This window comes from Microplitis mediator, chromosome 7, assembly GCF_029852145.1.
Source record: "Microplitis mediator isolate UGA2020A chromosome 7, iyMicMedi2.1, whole genome shotgun sequence".
NCBI lineage: Eukaryota > Metazoa > Arthropoda > Insecta > Hymenoptera > Braconidae > Microplitis > Microplitis mediator.
The window spans coordinates 7,999,634-8,015,232 of NC_079975.1; the positions used below are offsets into that span (position 1 = coordinate 7,999,634).

The window sequence follows — 15,599 nt, forward strand, 5'->3', positions numbered from 1 at the left end:
AAAAAGATTTCGATTGCACGCACTTTTAATTTAAAAACCGGAACGATAACTATCCGAGAGACAAATGGACAAAATTTAGAATCGCTATGTGTCACCAATTTCATTCGTTACGAAAAATATTTGTACACTGAGAAAAAAATTTTCTCCTGACAACTAAATTTTAGTTATGACAAGAAAATGATTTGATTGCCCATTGCCAATCATATATTTGGTTGTTTTAACTAAATTTTTTATAATCCACCAACAAAACAAATTATTAGAAACTATAAAATATTTAGTAAAGATAATTATGCGTTATGTAGCAAGCATACAATCAAATTGATTACCTGTAGAGTTTATAAAGGAGTCATAATGAAATGTATAAGTGATCATTATAGAGAACGAGTTATTAATAATAATTAAATATTATTTTGAAATAACGGAATATTTATTCAACAGTTTAATAAATGCATAATTAGAAAAATAATTTATTTCCTTCACAAGTACTTTTTTTCGTACTGTGACAAAAATTGTTCAGAAAAAACATTATAATTAAACAATAATGTCAGAGTGTGATACAGGATACCCGTATATTAATATAACAAAAATATTCAGCGGACCAACCATCCCATGAAGGCTTCAAGCTGGCGAATATACAAACTCTGAAATAAGTATCTTACCAGGGACACCACAAATGGTGGGCGCGATCTAGTGGCGAGCACCGAACTACTCCAGCTGCTGCTGCCTAACACCATAACTTTTGAATCAATAATCATTAGGTTCAAATATATGTTTATTATCCTCGAACAAATATATATATTTATTCTAAATGAATATATATTTTTGTGTCTAAGTTAGTATTCATTAGAGTTAATATAATAATATTATGCTCTAATATTTGGATTTGTTGGTACTACAAAATAGTTAAGTTGTCCATTAAATAAATATTTTCTTAACTCTATCAAATGATTTTATTATCTTAGAGAGAGAAATATTAATGTCAACCAAATAAGAGTCTATTAAATCATTTGTTAAAAATGACAAAATAGATTATATTGACGTAATAAAATTTTAGTTTAATAGAATTCAACAAAACCAATTTAATTGTCTAAAGAGAATTTTTTTCTCAGTGTAGTTATGGAATACTTCAAAAAATTAATATAGGGGTGGGACAAAACGGCTTCCCTAAGCCGGCTATTACTTTTTGTGGTTTTCAACCATCAAATCAGTTTACTTTTATTCTACCTCGAACAAAGTCATTAACATTTTGCCTAAACTTTAAAAAAAAACTTTTTTCTAGGACATAACGGCCCCCTCCAAAAAATGATAAAAAAAAAATTTTTTTTTTGGTTTTGTAAAATTGTTTTTAACATTAAGAATGTATTTCTTCCTTTTGACAACTATACTTAGGGGAGGAGGGGGAAAAGTAGGCCCCTGGGGGCAAAGTGAGCCCCTCAAAATTTTCTATAGGGGAGGGTGGGGCAGAGCGACCCCCTGAAATTTTGATCAAAAAAAAAATTTTTTTTTTTTCGACTAATTACTATAAATCCGATTTGTTTGCGCATTTTTACCCCTACACATGACATTTGGGGCAAAATGAACAAGCCCAAAATTTTGAAAAAGTGATTTTTTCATATTTTTATCGTCAAATTAAAAAAAAATTATTATAATTCCACATTTCTAGCCCTACGCATAACACATGGGGCAAAATAAACCAGCCGAAATTTCCGAATAAATTATTTTTTCATATTTTTCGGCCGTTTCTCTATGTAAGAGGCAAATTTGGTCACTAAAAATTTATAAAAATAACATTTTTTGTTTTAGTTGATAAATTTTTGAAATAAAGTAAAACTGTAGAATTGTTTTTTTTTTTTTCTATTAAATAACAATTAGTAATTAAAGTAATCGAGAGTGAACGATTTATTACACCTTAAAAAATTTTTTTCGAGTAATATAAAACCAAAAATAACTGTCAAGAGAAAGAAATACATTCTTAATGATGAAAACAATTTAAAAAAAAAAAAAAAAAACGAAAAAAAAAATTTTTTTTATAATTTTTTGGAGGGGGGCCGTTCTGCTCCACCAAAAAAAAATTTTTTTTTTCAGAATTTCGGCAAAATGTCCATAATTTTGTTCGAAATAGGACAAAAGTAAAGTGATCTTATGGTTGAAAGCCACAAAAAGTAATAATTGGCTAAGGGGGGCCGCTCTGCCCCACCCTCCTACGTCAATAAATTCAGACGGATAATAAGCTTATCGAAATTTCTTATATAATGAGGGCTAAAATAGACCACCAAAACTGTTAATTAAATATAATTTATTAAGAAAGTTAAAGATAATAAAATTACGTTTTAAAGTTATATCGCAGCAGACTATTAGAATGATTTTTTAATTATTATAATACAGTTGTTTTATAGTTATTTGCAAATATCACACGTGTAAAGAATCAAAAATATCAAATCCGAAATTTTTTGGAGGGCCAACTTTGCCCCTAATTTTCAATTTTACTGAACGCAGCATAATGAAGTGAAAAAAAGTATCAAGGGTCTAAAAAGAAGTAAATGCGTAAAAAATATTAATGATATTATAATTATTTTTCTTAAGGGTCCCACTTTACCCCCCTCTCCCCTATATATTGTTAAAAAAAAATTTTTAAGGTGTAATAAATTGTTCCCCCACTCTTACTAAGAAAAATAAATTTATTGTAATAATTTTTACACAATTTTTGCAATGCAATTGAATTTGAATTTAAAATTGCCGCCAAAATAAAGGATACAACACCTGGACTTTGAAAAAATAAAATAAAGTTTAAAACACAAAAAAAATTGTTCAAAAGTAAAAATTGTCTTTATTGCAATGGACTTTATTTAAAACTTAAGGAAACATGGATTTAATTTAAAAATTGTAAGAAATGGTCTCATGATTACTGTGCAGGTGTAGATGAATATTATACTGATGAGTATATTTTTGAATACTGTAAAAATTAATCGAATTGAAAAATTTATCAATTAAAAAAAAATTATTATTGTCAAATATTTTTAGTGGCCAAATTTGTCTGAGGCATAGAAACCCACACAGAAAAATATATATGTGACATATATGCATCAATATATCGGCTATATGAGACATATATGTTATTTATATATTTTTTTGTGCGGGAAATCAGCCGAAAAATAAATATTGTAAAATTTTTTACAATTTGACGATAAAAATCTGAAAAAATCTTTTTTTCAGAATTTTTGGCTGGTCCATTTTGTCCCAGGTATGCATATGGGTAAAAATTCGCAAATATATCGAATTTATGGTAATACGAAGAAAAACAGAAAAGCATTTTTTTGATTAAATTTTTGAAAGGGGCCTTCTTGCCCCACCCTCCCTTAGTAATAACAATAGTATATTATGACAATAAAGTCACAAAGTCTGAAGAATTTCGCTAAAAAATTCTAGGCCAATTTTCTAATAATTTTGTCATCCCCCCTCCCTTATAACACAAGAACTTAATTCTCGTAACGTACATTTTTAACAAACAAAATGTAAAAGCTTTTGTGGTTAGCAAAAAGTACAGTAAAGAAAAAAAGAATGGTTAATTCAACTTTAATAACCAGATCTTTTGTCAAAAAAGTACTTAAGATCACACGCACATAATCGCCATAAAAATCAACCTAACATAAATAATTGCATTTAAAAGTCACAATAAGAATAATAAAAGAAATTTTTTTCACTGTATTTCATAATGATATTGTAAACGTATAATCATCATTGAATATCATTACAACAATCAACAGGAATTATAAGCAGGCACACACAGAAAATAACAAAAAAATAAGAAGAACTGTCTGAAAGGAATAACTGTCTCGAATGTAGATATAATTCATTTCCGTTGTGCATACTTACAATTTAAACCATATAAGAAGATGATGTCGACCTCATTATTATCATTTTATATTACAAACGTTTTTCTTACAAGAATCAATAAACGAAGCGCGTTGCTTCCGGTTTGCGGCTATTTAGTGGGCGGGTGACACATCCTGTTACAGTAATACAACAGGAAAGATGGACACATACATGCAAACATACATATATATACATATCTGTGATCCGTCATCGCCTAAATGCCGAAACCGCAGCCAGATGTTTGTACCTTGATGTGGCTCTTCATTTAAGTCTTTTTTTCCTGTGACCAGGTGCTTGAGTCTTGTGCTATTCTTTATATCTTTCACAACAACACATAACATAAGTCAGTAGATATATTTACTGGTCGGTAGGTAGGTAGGTAGGTAGGTAAAGGTATATAGACTAATATATAACCCATGCATCACACACTATAAAACTGCTACTCGCACGCTCGAGCTCACCTCCATGCTACATTTATCAATGGATCTTTGTATAATAAGCTAATCGGATGTATTATAAGGGGCGGCGTTATTCCAACTCTTAAGTATACATTAGCTATCCAAGTTACGGGAAGAGTTAAGAGGAAGGTATGAAGTAAGGCGAGAAAAACAATGAGAGGAAGTCAAGGTCCAATGAGTACGTCGGTTTTGTTCCTTCGATTCCACGGTTTCTGTATATAAATATATACCTTCATATGTATTTTGTATGTGTATTTATAAATGCTCTAGGCGACTGTGTATGTAGAGTAAGAGAAAATGATACTAATGTTTTAGTGTGTATATATATATCATCTGATACTTGCATATATCTGCAATCGCAAGATGCTATGGGTTATTCTTATGCAAAAGCACCCAGGCATGTGTCCTTTTATCACTCACTAGTCGTTGCTTTAATAGTCTGTACTCATGAAAATGTGTATGCATACGATTTTATTACTTTTTCCCATTACCGCTATTCCTAGATATTCGATTGTAAGTTTCACATGCTTAATTTTAATAATGAATTAATTAATTTATAATCTCGTTTGAATTTTATTTTATGCATAATGAGTTATTTAAATTTTTATAAAATTAACTTAATGACAGTGAGGTATATAATTTAAAATATTAATATTTATTATATTATTTATTTATACGCTGGAAAAAATTTTTGGAGTGAATTCGGAGTAAATACGGAGCGGTCGACTGGATATTTATTTAATCCCCTTGGAATAAAACTCACTCCGGAATTAGTTTACACTCACCTTTCATAGGGAAACCGGAAAAAAAATGAAACACTATTTTTAAGAAAAGTAAACTTTTATTGTTCAAAATATTTTTAATTTCATACATTTTGTTAATTAGAGTAAATCGGGATGAAAAGAAATTTCGAGGTAAAGTGAACGACAAAATAAAAACTACTTCGACTTTGAAAACTGAATACATTCCAGATTGTCATCAGCGGAGAGAATTCAAATGTGCTGATGATTAGATACTGATGATCTAAATTATGTTTGATTTTTGTCTTTCAAGTATCAAAAATAGTTCAGTCATTTTCATTTTTTCGTTTGTTATTTTTCATAATTTTTATTTATTTATTGCAAGGTTCGTATAACTTTTTACACTAAGAGAAAAAAATTTTAATTCAAGTAATTATTTTACTTGTTTCCATAAATACTCAAAATAAGTAATTTTTTTCTAAAATGAAATTAATAGTTTTTATTTTTAAAAAACCATTCATCAGTCTTTCATGTATTGCACACTTCTCACATTTGGTCACCACATCTGTCCTAGATTTTTGGCTCGCGCTGCTCCTTCCTTCTCCTTTACTCTATTCTTTTGACTAGAATTTTTTTAATTTATTGCCTTAATGTTTCAGCGTCTGAGTTAGCTTGTATTCAAAGTCTATATCTATACCAAGTCACCCCTCCATTTCTCAATAAATTCTTTCACCTCTTTTCTTGTTTTCCCCAAAACTTACCTGCATTTAAAAATGTGCTCCAGATTCTCTTCTTCATTTCCACATGCCCAGCACGTCCAGTTTATAACCTGTTTTCCCCGCCCTCCCTATATTTCCACACCTTATCCTACTCCACGTCTCTTCAATCCAGGGTAAAGTGCTTCTGTGTATTCTGTTCATGATTTTCACCCTCACTTCTTTTTGTTATTAGGATATGTCAGCCTCTAGCCATCCGTTCTACTTTGTCTCTATTCTATTTTACTCCTGATATGTTATTTAACTTCAATAATTTTTTTGAGATCCGTTATAAAAAATTTTAATATCGTTATTTTCTTTTGGCGGACGATCCGTTTTGCCCGCCTGGGGAAAGATTTTTTAACTTCCCGCTAAGAAAATTGTAAATTTTCAAAAATTCGGGAAGTTATTGGTTTCGGTCCGATTTACGAAAATCGAATTTCCATCAGATGTCGACGTTTTGAGGTCCTAGGAAGCTATTCTGACTAATTTCAAGATGATGTCCGAGTGTATGTATGTATGTATGTACGTATGTAAATACCTGTATCTTTTGAACGGATGAACCGATTTTGAACTTTAAGGTGCCATTCGACGCGGATTGTCAATATCTTGAAGCCGAGAGAAAATTGAGCTTGATCGGTAGGGCTCGTTCAGAGATATTTCAAAAATAAAGTTTTTTCAAAAATGTTTTTTTTGGATAACTTTTAATGTGCTCGATGGATTCATTCCAAAATGGACTGGGCTCTAGAGCTTTATAAGCCGCGTCGAATGCCACCTCAACCATCAAAATCGGTTCATTCGTTCAAGAGAAACCGTTGTCGAAAGAATTAAAAAAAAAAAAATTTTTTATTTTTCCTGAAATATCTCAAAAACGACTCAATAAATCGAATCCAAAATTTTATCAGCTTTAGAACTTGACAAAACGCGTCGATTGCCGCCTCAACCATCAAAATCGGTTAATTCGTTCGCGAGATATCGTGGGAGAAAGAAATGCTAAAAAATGGTTTTTTACAAAACAATGGCATACAAAAGTATTTGCGAGCTCGTAGAGCTCGAAAATGTATTCACAATAGTGTTTTCGAGCTCAACGAGCTCGAAAACAGCGGGAAGTTTTGGGGCTGGCCCGCAGGGTCAACTGACAGACCGATTTTTTTTTATGGCAACTGAAAATTTGGTTTAATTTCTTCAAATGGAAATGAAAAAAAGAAAATCCACCGTTTAAAAATTCACAAAAATCCATTATTTCTTCAGTGGCCCGTTTCGCCCACCTTTCCCCTAAATATAGAACCAATATTATAAATAATAAAAAATATTTGGAATGCACATGGAGTAATCTTAAGCAAATATATTATTAAGGCAATGAACAGATGAGAATTAAAGTTAATACTCTTTATTGATACATACATATTTATAATTATATCCATGTATAATATGTATACATATATAAATATAATATTATATATATGACAGACAGTGAACTGGCTCGGCAAAAAACATTTATCTTTTTTAAACCGTGACAATAAATTATTATTTTTTAATACCTTTTTCATTTCTCCTCACATATTATGTATATACATATATATAGGTATATAATACACTGACAGACAGATGCTACCACTTTGTTAGTATATTATCTTATATGTGTAGTGTTGCCTTAAGGATGATCTGTTAAAGACATTGGTATCATAATTTCTCATCTATTATTCCCCTTCCTTATCGAGGCTTGTTTTATATTTAATGCTCTTTTTTTGTGTTAGTCTACCACACACCAGTGGCGCTCGTGTCATAATGAATCGAACAAGACGGCGAACTGCTTTCGAAGTGAGTTAAATGAACACCTGTGCCAACTGGGGCACATCCGAGAACCACAGACGGACGAAAGAGTGAACGGGTGGCCAAAACAGGTGGGCTCGGGTGCTGGGATTCTATGACCGGCCGGTGCGCATAGCCACCAGGCTGCATATTTAAACTTAATTCATGGAGATTTTCGAGCAAGCGTCACAACTACCCTCCTATCATTCTTACATCAAACGAAAATCAAAAAAGTACACGTGGGTTAAACGATCACTCTGATTATCTTTTTAGATCGTCTTCACAGTATTTTAACCCTAATTCTTATCTTTTATTTCAAACTTACCGCTTATTATATATACAGATATTTACTATTGAGAGCTTTTTTTAGTTAAATTAAAATTATCACTATTTTAAAAATATAGGGGGAGGGACAAAGTGGGCACCTCAAGGAAAATAATTATAATATCATTAATTTTTTTTACGTGTTTACTTCTTTTTAGACCCTTGATACTTATTTTCACTTCATTATGCTGCGTCCATTAAAATTAAAAAATTGAAAATTAGGGAGAAAGTGGGCCCTCCAAAAAATTTCGGATTTGATATTAAAACGACGGAGAAGACAACGATCAAAGGAAAGGGAGAAGGAAAAAGCAAATCAAAACAATCTGTGGATGATATGGCTTGTATTTTTTGTGGCAAATTATACTCAGAATCTTTAGAGCCATGCATTCAATGTGGCCAATGTAAAAATTGGGCCCATGATTCATGTGCCGGTGTTCACAACAAAGTTGTGCAAAGCTACACGTGTAATATTTGCAAATAACTATAAAAAAATTGTATTTTAATAATATAAAAAATCACTTTAATAAACCATATTTAATGAACAGTTTTGGTGGTCTATTTTAGCCTTCATTACATAAGAAATTTTGATAAGCTCGATTATCCGTCCGAACTCATCTACGTATAGAAAATTTTTAGGGGTCCAATTTGCCCCCCCCCCCCCCCCCTTCTCCCCTAATAATAATACTTGTTACACTTGAAAAGGAAGAAACAAAAATTTTTATTGGTTTTTATCATTAAACAAAAGCCACTAACAATTTTCGACAGACACTCGATTTTTGAAATAGTTTAACAATAGTATATTGTGTGACAAGGGATAAAAAACAAGACGATTTCAGACGAGGGTGAGGTTGGCTGCCCGAGCCGCAGGCGAGGGCTGACATCACCCGCAGTCTGAAGTCGTGTTTTATCCTGAGTCACACACTATATTTTTCATGATTACCTGTATCGGAACTTCGAGATTCAGTGTCAGCAGCCAGTAAGAAACAAGTTAATTTCATGCCGATGATGCGGAGAACTGTTAGAGAATGAGAAATCTGTGATTTACAGTCATTTATTAAAAACCCGGGAAAAAAAGTTCTTATATGATCATATATAAATCATATAAAAGTGACTCATATAAAATCGTATAAAGTTTTATAATGAAATTGGTCCTATAAAAACTTATATGACTTTATAAAATCTTATATAATCATATAAAATCTTATATAATCAAATAAAATCTTATATAATCATATAAAGTTAGATATACCCGGTAAAAAATGATTTTACCTAATCATATATACAATAAATTTTATATGATTAGATCTCAAAATTGGCAGGATTTGATGATATATAATTATATATAATCATGCATGAACAAAAAAAAAAAAACATCTATCGGTTAACTGCTATTTTGCCAAGGGGTCACCCATCCAACTAATGTTCTGCCTCAATGCTGCTCAACTTTGATGATCTCTTGATTGCCGTCTGGTTCCCTAGTCTGCTTTACCCTTATAAGTATTTGACAATCTATAGCATTACTTAAATCAAATGATCAAATTGATACATCCTACATTAATAATGCACTACATATGATCAAATTTTATCACATTAGTGTTTTATATAAAATTATAAATTTCTTTAAAATAACCTGCTCATAAGACCATAGAATTTTATATATAAGAATCATAAAACTATATAAACTTTTATATAATCATATATGATTTTATATAACCGTATTAAACTCTTTTGTACTTATACAAATTTATTTCTAAATTCATATAAAATCACATCAATTTTCATTTATTATCTGAATTCGTAGAAGAATTTTATAAGGTCATATAAGATTTCATATGATCATACATGATTATGTATAATCATATAAAACGTGCTCTTGTAATTTCACAATTTTATATATAACTTTATATGAAGTTACATCGAATTTTATAAAAATTTTATAAGATTATACGAATTATTGTAAGAATTTTATAAGATCATATGAGTTTTTATATAATCATATATGACTGCATATAATGTATAACATTTTATTTGGTAACGTTACAAACTCATATATAACTTTATAAAAAATCATATCAACTATTATAAAATCCTTATAAAATTATATGAATTCTTATAAGAATTTTATAAGATCGTCATGAGCTTTTATATGATCATATATGATTATATATAAGCATATGAAACTTTACCTGGTATTGTTGTAAAGTTATATATAACTTTATATAAAATCACATCAATTGTTATAAAATTCTTATAAGATCATATGAATCCTCATAAGAATTTTATAAGATTATGTCAGCTTTCATATAATCATATATAAACACATATGTTTATATATGATTCTATAAGAAATTTTTCTCGGGTTTATATAAAATCACATCAATTTTTATAAAATCCTTATAAAACTATATAAATTCTTATAAGATTTTCATAAGATCATATGAACTTTTATATGATCATATATAATTATATATAAGCATATAAAACTTTATCTAGTACTTTTATAAAGTTATATATAACTTTATATAAAGTCATATCAATTTTTATAAAGTCCTCACGAGAGTATATTAATTCTTATAAGAACTTTATAAGATCATATAAGCTTTTATGTAATCATATATAATTTTTATATATTTCTTATATGATCATATATAAATTGTATATGAACATATATGTTTATATATGATCATATAAAATCTTTTTTTCCCGGGAAGTAAATAAGACAAAAATATTATTTTCACTCATTTTTTAGTAATTTTATTTGGTTAATTAAAACTGTCACTTGAAAAATGAAATGAGTAAACTGAAGTGACAAGTAAACAAATGAGAGTAATAAGGCTACAAATGAACATTAAATATAATTGACACCGCTGTATGAAGGTATTTTTGAATTACGAATTCGCTAGCAGTTGTTTGCAGCATCGGCTTAAAATTAGCTTGTTTTGACGGGCTGTAGAGACACTGAAACTTCAAATTTCGATGCGGGTATCATGAAAAAAATATTCAAATTATTGCTCAATTATATTCACAAAAGTGATTTTGGAATGTTTAAAAAAAATTTTAAAATTAAAATTTTTTTAAATAAAATTTTTGGGGTACCCCGTTTTGCCCCCCCCCCCTCTTTCCCTGCATAGTATCGAAATGATTATAATTACGTCCGCTATTTTGATAATGACGCACGTTAGACCGCCGATGCGTCAGTTGAAGAAAACTAATTAAGATATTACCAAATTTCGTTCGTAGTAATCATTTGACGTCACTAAAGTGATAGATAGTAATGTAGTAAAATTTAATATTCCGCAGAAATTGAATCATTTAGGAAAAAGTGTGCGTCAAATATAAATAACTAATGACGTTATCTCAAAAATTATTAGTCTAAATTTCATATAAAAGGGACTCGAAGTGAGCATTAGTTAAACACAACAACAACAGCTGAAGTACCAGTCTCATTTAAAAATATTTAATAACTTTTTAGTGAAATAAAAATGATGGCTAATAAATTGTCACTCTGCGCTCTACTCTTCGTCGGCTTATTTGCTCCGGTAAGTCAAAAAATATTTAAATATTGTAGTGATTGGTATCTTAAATTAATATCACGCATATTTTGTCGCGCATCTATAAAACAAGAGAAGAAGGCATTTGTTTTCTAGCTATTCAAATATTTTAAAGATCAGTTTCACATTCGTTACAATATTAATTATCAAAGCTTCAGTAATAGGACACTACCAAAAAATATATTTTTTTTTTTTTTTTTTTTTTACGGCCACGCTAAATTTTTTGATTTCTTTCTTATACTTCAAAAATATAAGACTAATCGTTAACTTCCGTTAAAAAAAATTAAATTTCCCGTTTTTGGGCAAAATGGCGCATTCTCGAAAAAATTAAATTTTTTTTCTTAAATCTGTTAAAAATAATTCTGGACATTTTGAAAAAATTTTTGAATCCATTATTTGGCGCTCTTATATTAAAAAAAATATATAAGATAAATTTGAATAAAATTATAGTTATGAATAAATATTTTTTTGCAGGCATATCTATCACCAGCCGTTCATTCAGCGTGTTCACGATTTGAAACTAAAAATTCCGATGGTACGACGAAGATTTCTGATATCAATATGTTTATTCCATTCGTCCAAGAAATGAAATTTCAAAAAGAAACAGACGCGTACGTATATCCGGATGGCAAAGAAGGGGCTCAATTGACAAAGTATTCTTATAAACAATGTGGTAAAGAAACAGTGTTTTTAAGTGTCGCAGAAGTCGACGAATTGATTAATTTCCTGCTCGTCCGTAAAGAAGCTGGAGTGCCATTGTTGCATTTTAGCGTCATCAACTGCCCATCATTAGACTATCCCTTAAGATATGAACTGTCTTCTGGAATAATTGTTTGTCAATTTAACAAAAATTAATTTATTTCATTGATTTTAATTACTAATTTTTTTGTATAATATTTATAATTTTAATCTGTGGCCTTATGTTTGTAGTATAAAATATAAATTATTAATAAATTTTTTCTGAAATAATAATAAAAGTGTACAGTTAATTTATTTTAAATTATTCATCTCAAGGGAATCAATCACTTTCAAAATAATATCGACTTCTAACTTAGCAACAGACGTCGAAAATCTTTATAAAAATTTTTTAAGCTAAAAAAAAATTTGTTTTAGATTTCAAATGAGAAAATTGTGCGGTAAGTAAACTTAAGCATCAGTTCTTGGAAATTCACAAATAATTTTTAACTCCGCTATGAAAATTTTCCAAAAAATCTGAAAACCGCCTGACCCTGCGGACCAACTCTACCGAGTCAAAAAACAAATTCTAGTTTGGACCTCAGAAATTTCAATTTTTTTGATCTTTTATTTAGCGCACGATAAACGATACGATATTAGTAATCTAAAATCTCAATGAGAATTATGAGGTCTAAATTCAAACTCTTCATCGGTTTTAAATTCTAATAAAACTCTCAAAGCCCTCACAAAATAAATTACAGTTTTCTGGACTTAAAAAATTTTCGAGACAATTGCAATAAAGCAATGTTATTAGAAATTTTATTGTCTTGCAGACGATTTAAATTTTATTTACATTATTTTATATCTTAATGTGTGTTTGTTAATTCAAATGAAATACATCATTTCAAAACCAAGTATAAATAGATATTAGTGTTGCAACAATTGAATGAAATAAGAAATGTTTTTGACAAATTCTTTTTAACAATCAGAATGTGATGTGGGGATTTCGCCTGCAAGCCAAGATAATGACCTGCACGACTTATGGAAGTACAGTTTAATTAGACAAAAATGGAAAGAAATTACGATCGCCCACACGTATAAGGACGTAAATAGATGATAAATAAAAAAAATCAGCGGTAAATTTAAAAACAAGATAATTGTATATCATAATAATAAATAGTACACTGAGAAAAAAATTTTCTCCTGACAACTAAATTTTAGTTATGACAAGAAAATGATTTGATTGCCAATCAAATCATATATTTGGTTGTTTTAACTAAATTTTTTATAATCCACCAACAAAACAAATTATTAGAAACTATAAAATATTTAGTAAAGATAATTATGCGTTATGTAGCAAGCATACAATCGAATTGATTACCTGTAGAGTTTACAAAGGAGTCATAATGAAATGTATAAGTGATCATTATAGAGAACGAGTTATTAATAATAATTAAATATTATTTTGAAATAACAGAATATTTATTCAACAGTTTATTAAATGCATATTTAGAAAAATAATTTATTTCCTTCACAAGTACTTTTTTTCGTAATGTGACAAAAATTGTTCAGAAAAAACATTATTATTAAACAATAATGTCAGAGTGTGATACAGGATACCTGTATATTATTATCAAAAATATTCAGCGGACAAACCATCCCATGAAGACTTCAAGCTGGCGAATATACAAACTCTGGAATAAGTATCTTACCAGGGACACCACAAATGGTGGGCGCGATCTAGTGGCGAGCACCGAACTACTCCAGCTGCTGCTGCCTAACACCATAACTTTTAAATCAATAATCATTAGGTTCAACTATATATTTATTAACCTCAAACAAATATATATATATTTATTCCAAATTAATATTTTTTTTGTGTCTAAGTAATATTTACTAGAGTTAATATAATAATACTTTGCTTTAGTATTTGGATTTGTTGGCACTATAAAATAGTTTGGCTGTCCATTAAATATATATTTTCTTAACTCTACCAAAAGATTTTATTATCTTAGAGAGAGAAATATTAATGTTAACCAAATAGAGCCTATTAAATCATTTGTTAAAAATGACAAAATAGATTTTATTGACGTAATAAAATTTAGTTATCCCAAATAAATTTTAGCTTAACAGAATTTAACAAAACCAATTTAATTGTCCGAAGAGAAATTTTTTCTCAGTGTAATTATTTATTTTTGGGTCAATTATACTGAGATTCTCAGTCTTAAGTATCAATTTTTTCGATTGAATTAGATTACGTCATTTGAAAAATTGAGACCTAAACCTGGAGTAATCAATTTTATTATGTTATGAGGATTGTGAGGCCCACGCTATATTTTTTGAATACCAATTTAGCTGTCAATTATGTAAAATCGCCCGTAAGGACAACATTGGGGCCTAAAATAGAATTACTTTCTACACAGTTCTCAATCTCCGAAGTCTAACTTGTCCCTCAGAAACCTCACGTTGTATTTTGTGGTCCGAACTGGAATTTGTTTTTTGACTCGGGCTAAAACTTTCCGATATTTTCAAGCTCTTGAGCTCGAAAATATTATTGTTAATACATTTTTGAGCTCTTCAAGTTCGAAAATAGTAATGTCGCACCTTTCATTGCGAAAATCTAAGTAATAAACAATAACAAAAAAAATTAATGAAGTAAATCTTTGTTTTTTGTATCTTATATCGACAATATATCTTTGGAAATAATGGACCGATTTTGACGTTCGATGAGATATTTGACGCATTTTTTTGACTTCTAACATTAATACAAATTTCAAGATCAAAATATGTATTAAAAAAAAAAGAATTTCTTGACGCAAAAAACTTTGACTCCCCCTAAAACAATTTTTTAGTTGCCCCAAGAAAGTTTTTGCATTACAAATTGAAGACAAAATTTTTTAGAGCGATAAAAAATTTGTTGCACCAAGAAATTTTTTCTAGTCCTAAGAAAATTTCTGTATTTATTTCATAATCCAAAATTTCTCTTGCGCCAAGAAATTATTTTTTTTTGTGTGTGTATATCAAGTCACATAAAAATTAAATGTTTATTTTTAGATAAAAAGTCTATTAAAAAAAGGTATATCTTTGCAGATAGCTAGACATCCATAATATTATTTATAGACGAACTATACCTGATATTGAAGCTTTTCTACAGCTTTTTTTAATCGTATAAATGGCTAGTCCAACATTACGTACAAGCGCGAGTATATACGCTTTATTGATCGTCTTTTGATTCTAATATTCACAAGAAAAAAAAAAAATATTCAACTCTTTATAAATCGTTTTTTAAAAATAAAAATAACTGCACATATTATCTATTATAGAGTTAACAGACGTTTTTATATATTTATAAATATTATTACATAATGTATAAAATTACTATGATAATTTAAAGGAATTAAAAAATTGGTA

The 15,599-nt window shown here is 29.1% G+C and overlaps 1 protein-coding gene across 1 annotated transcript; it reads left to right on the forward strand.

The window, feature by feature from the left end:
• Positions 1-11,219: 11,219 nt before the first annotated feature.
• LOC130672163 (uncharacterized) lies at positions 11,220-12,422 on the forward strand. The gene is made up of 2 exons (XM_057476515.1): positions 11,220-11,501; positions 11,988-12,422. Exons 1-2 carry the CDS (start codon positions 11,445-11,447, stop codon positions 12,366-12,368), a joined length of 438 nt encoding a protein of 145 aa, XP_057332498.1. The 5' UTR covers positions 11,220-11,444; the 3' UTR covers positions 12,369-12,422.
• Positions 12,423-15,599: the final 3,177 nt, after the last annotated feature.

Coding starts and splice junctions, on each gene's coding strand:
- LOC130672163 (XM_057476515.1), top strand. CDS start 11,445: ATGATGGCTAATAAATTGTCACTCTGCGCTCTACTCTTCGTCGGCTTA. Junction 11,502..11,987: donor TCGTCGGCTTATTTGCTCCG/GTAAGTCAAAAA, acceptor ATTTTTTTGCAG/GCATATCTATCACCAGCCGT.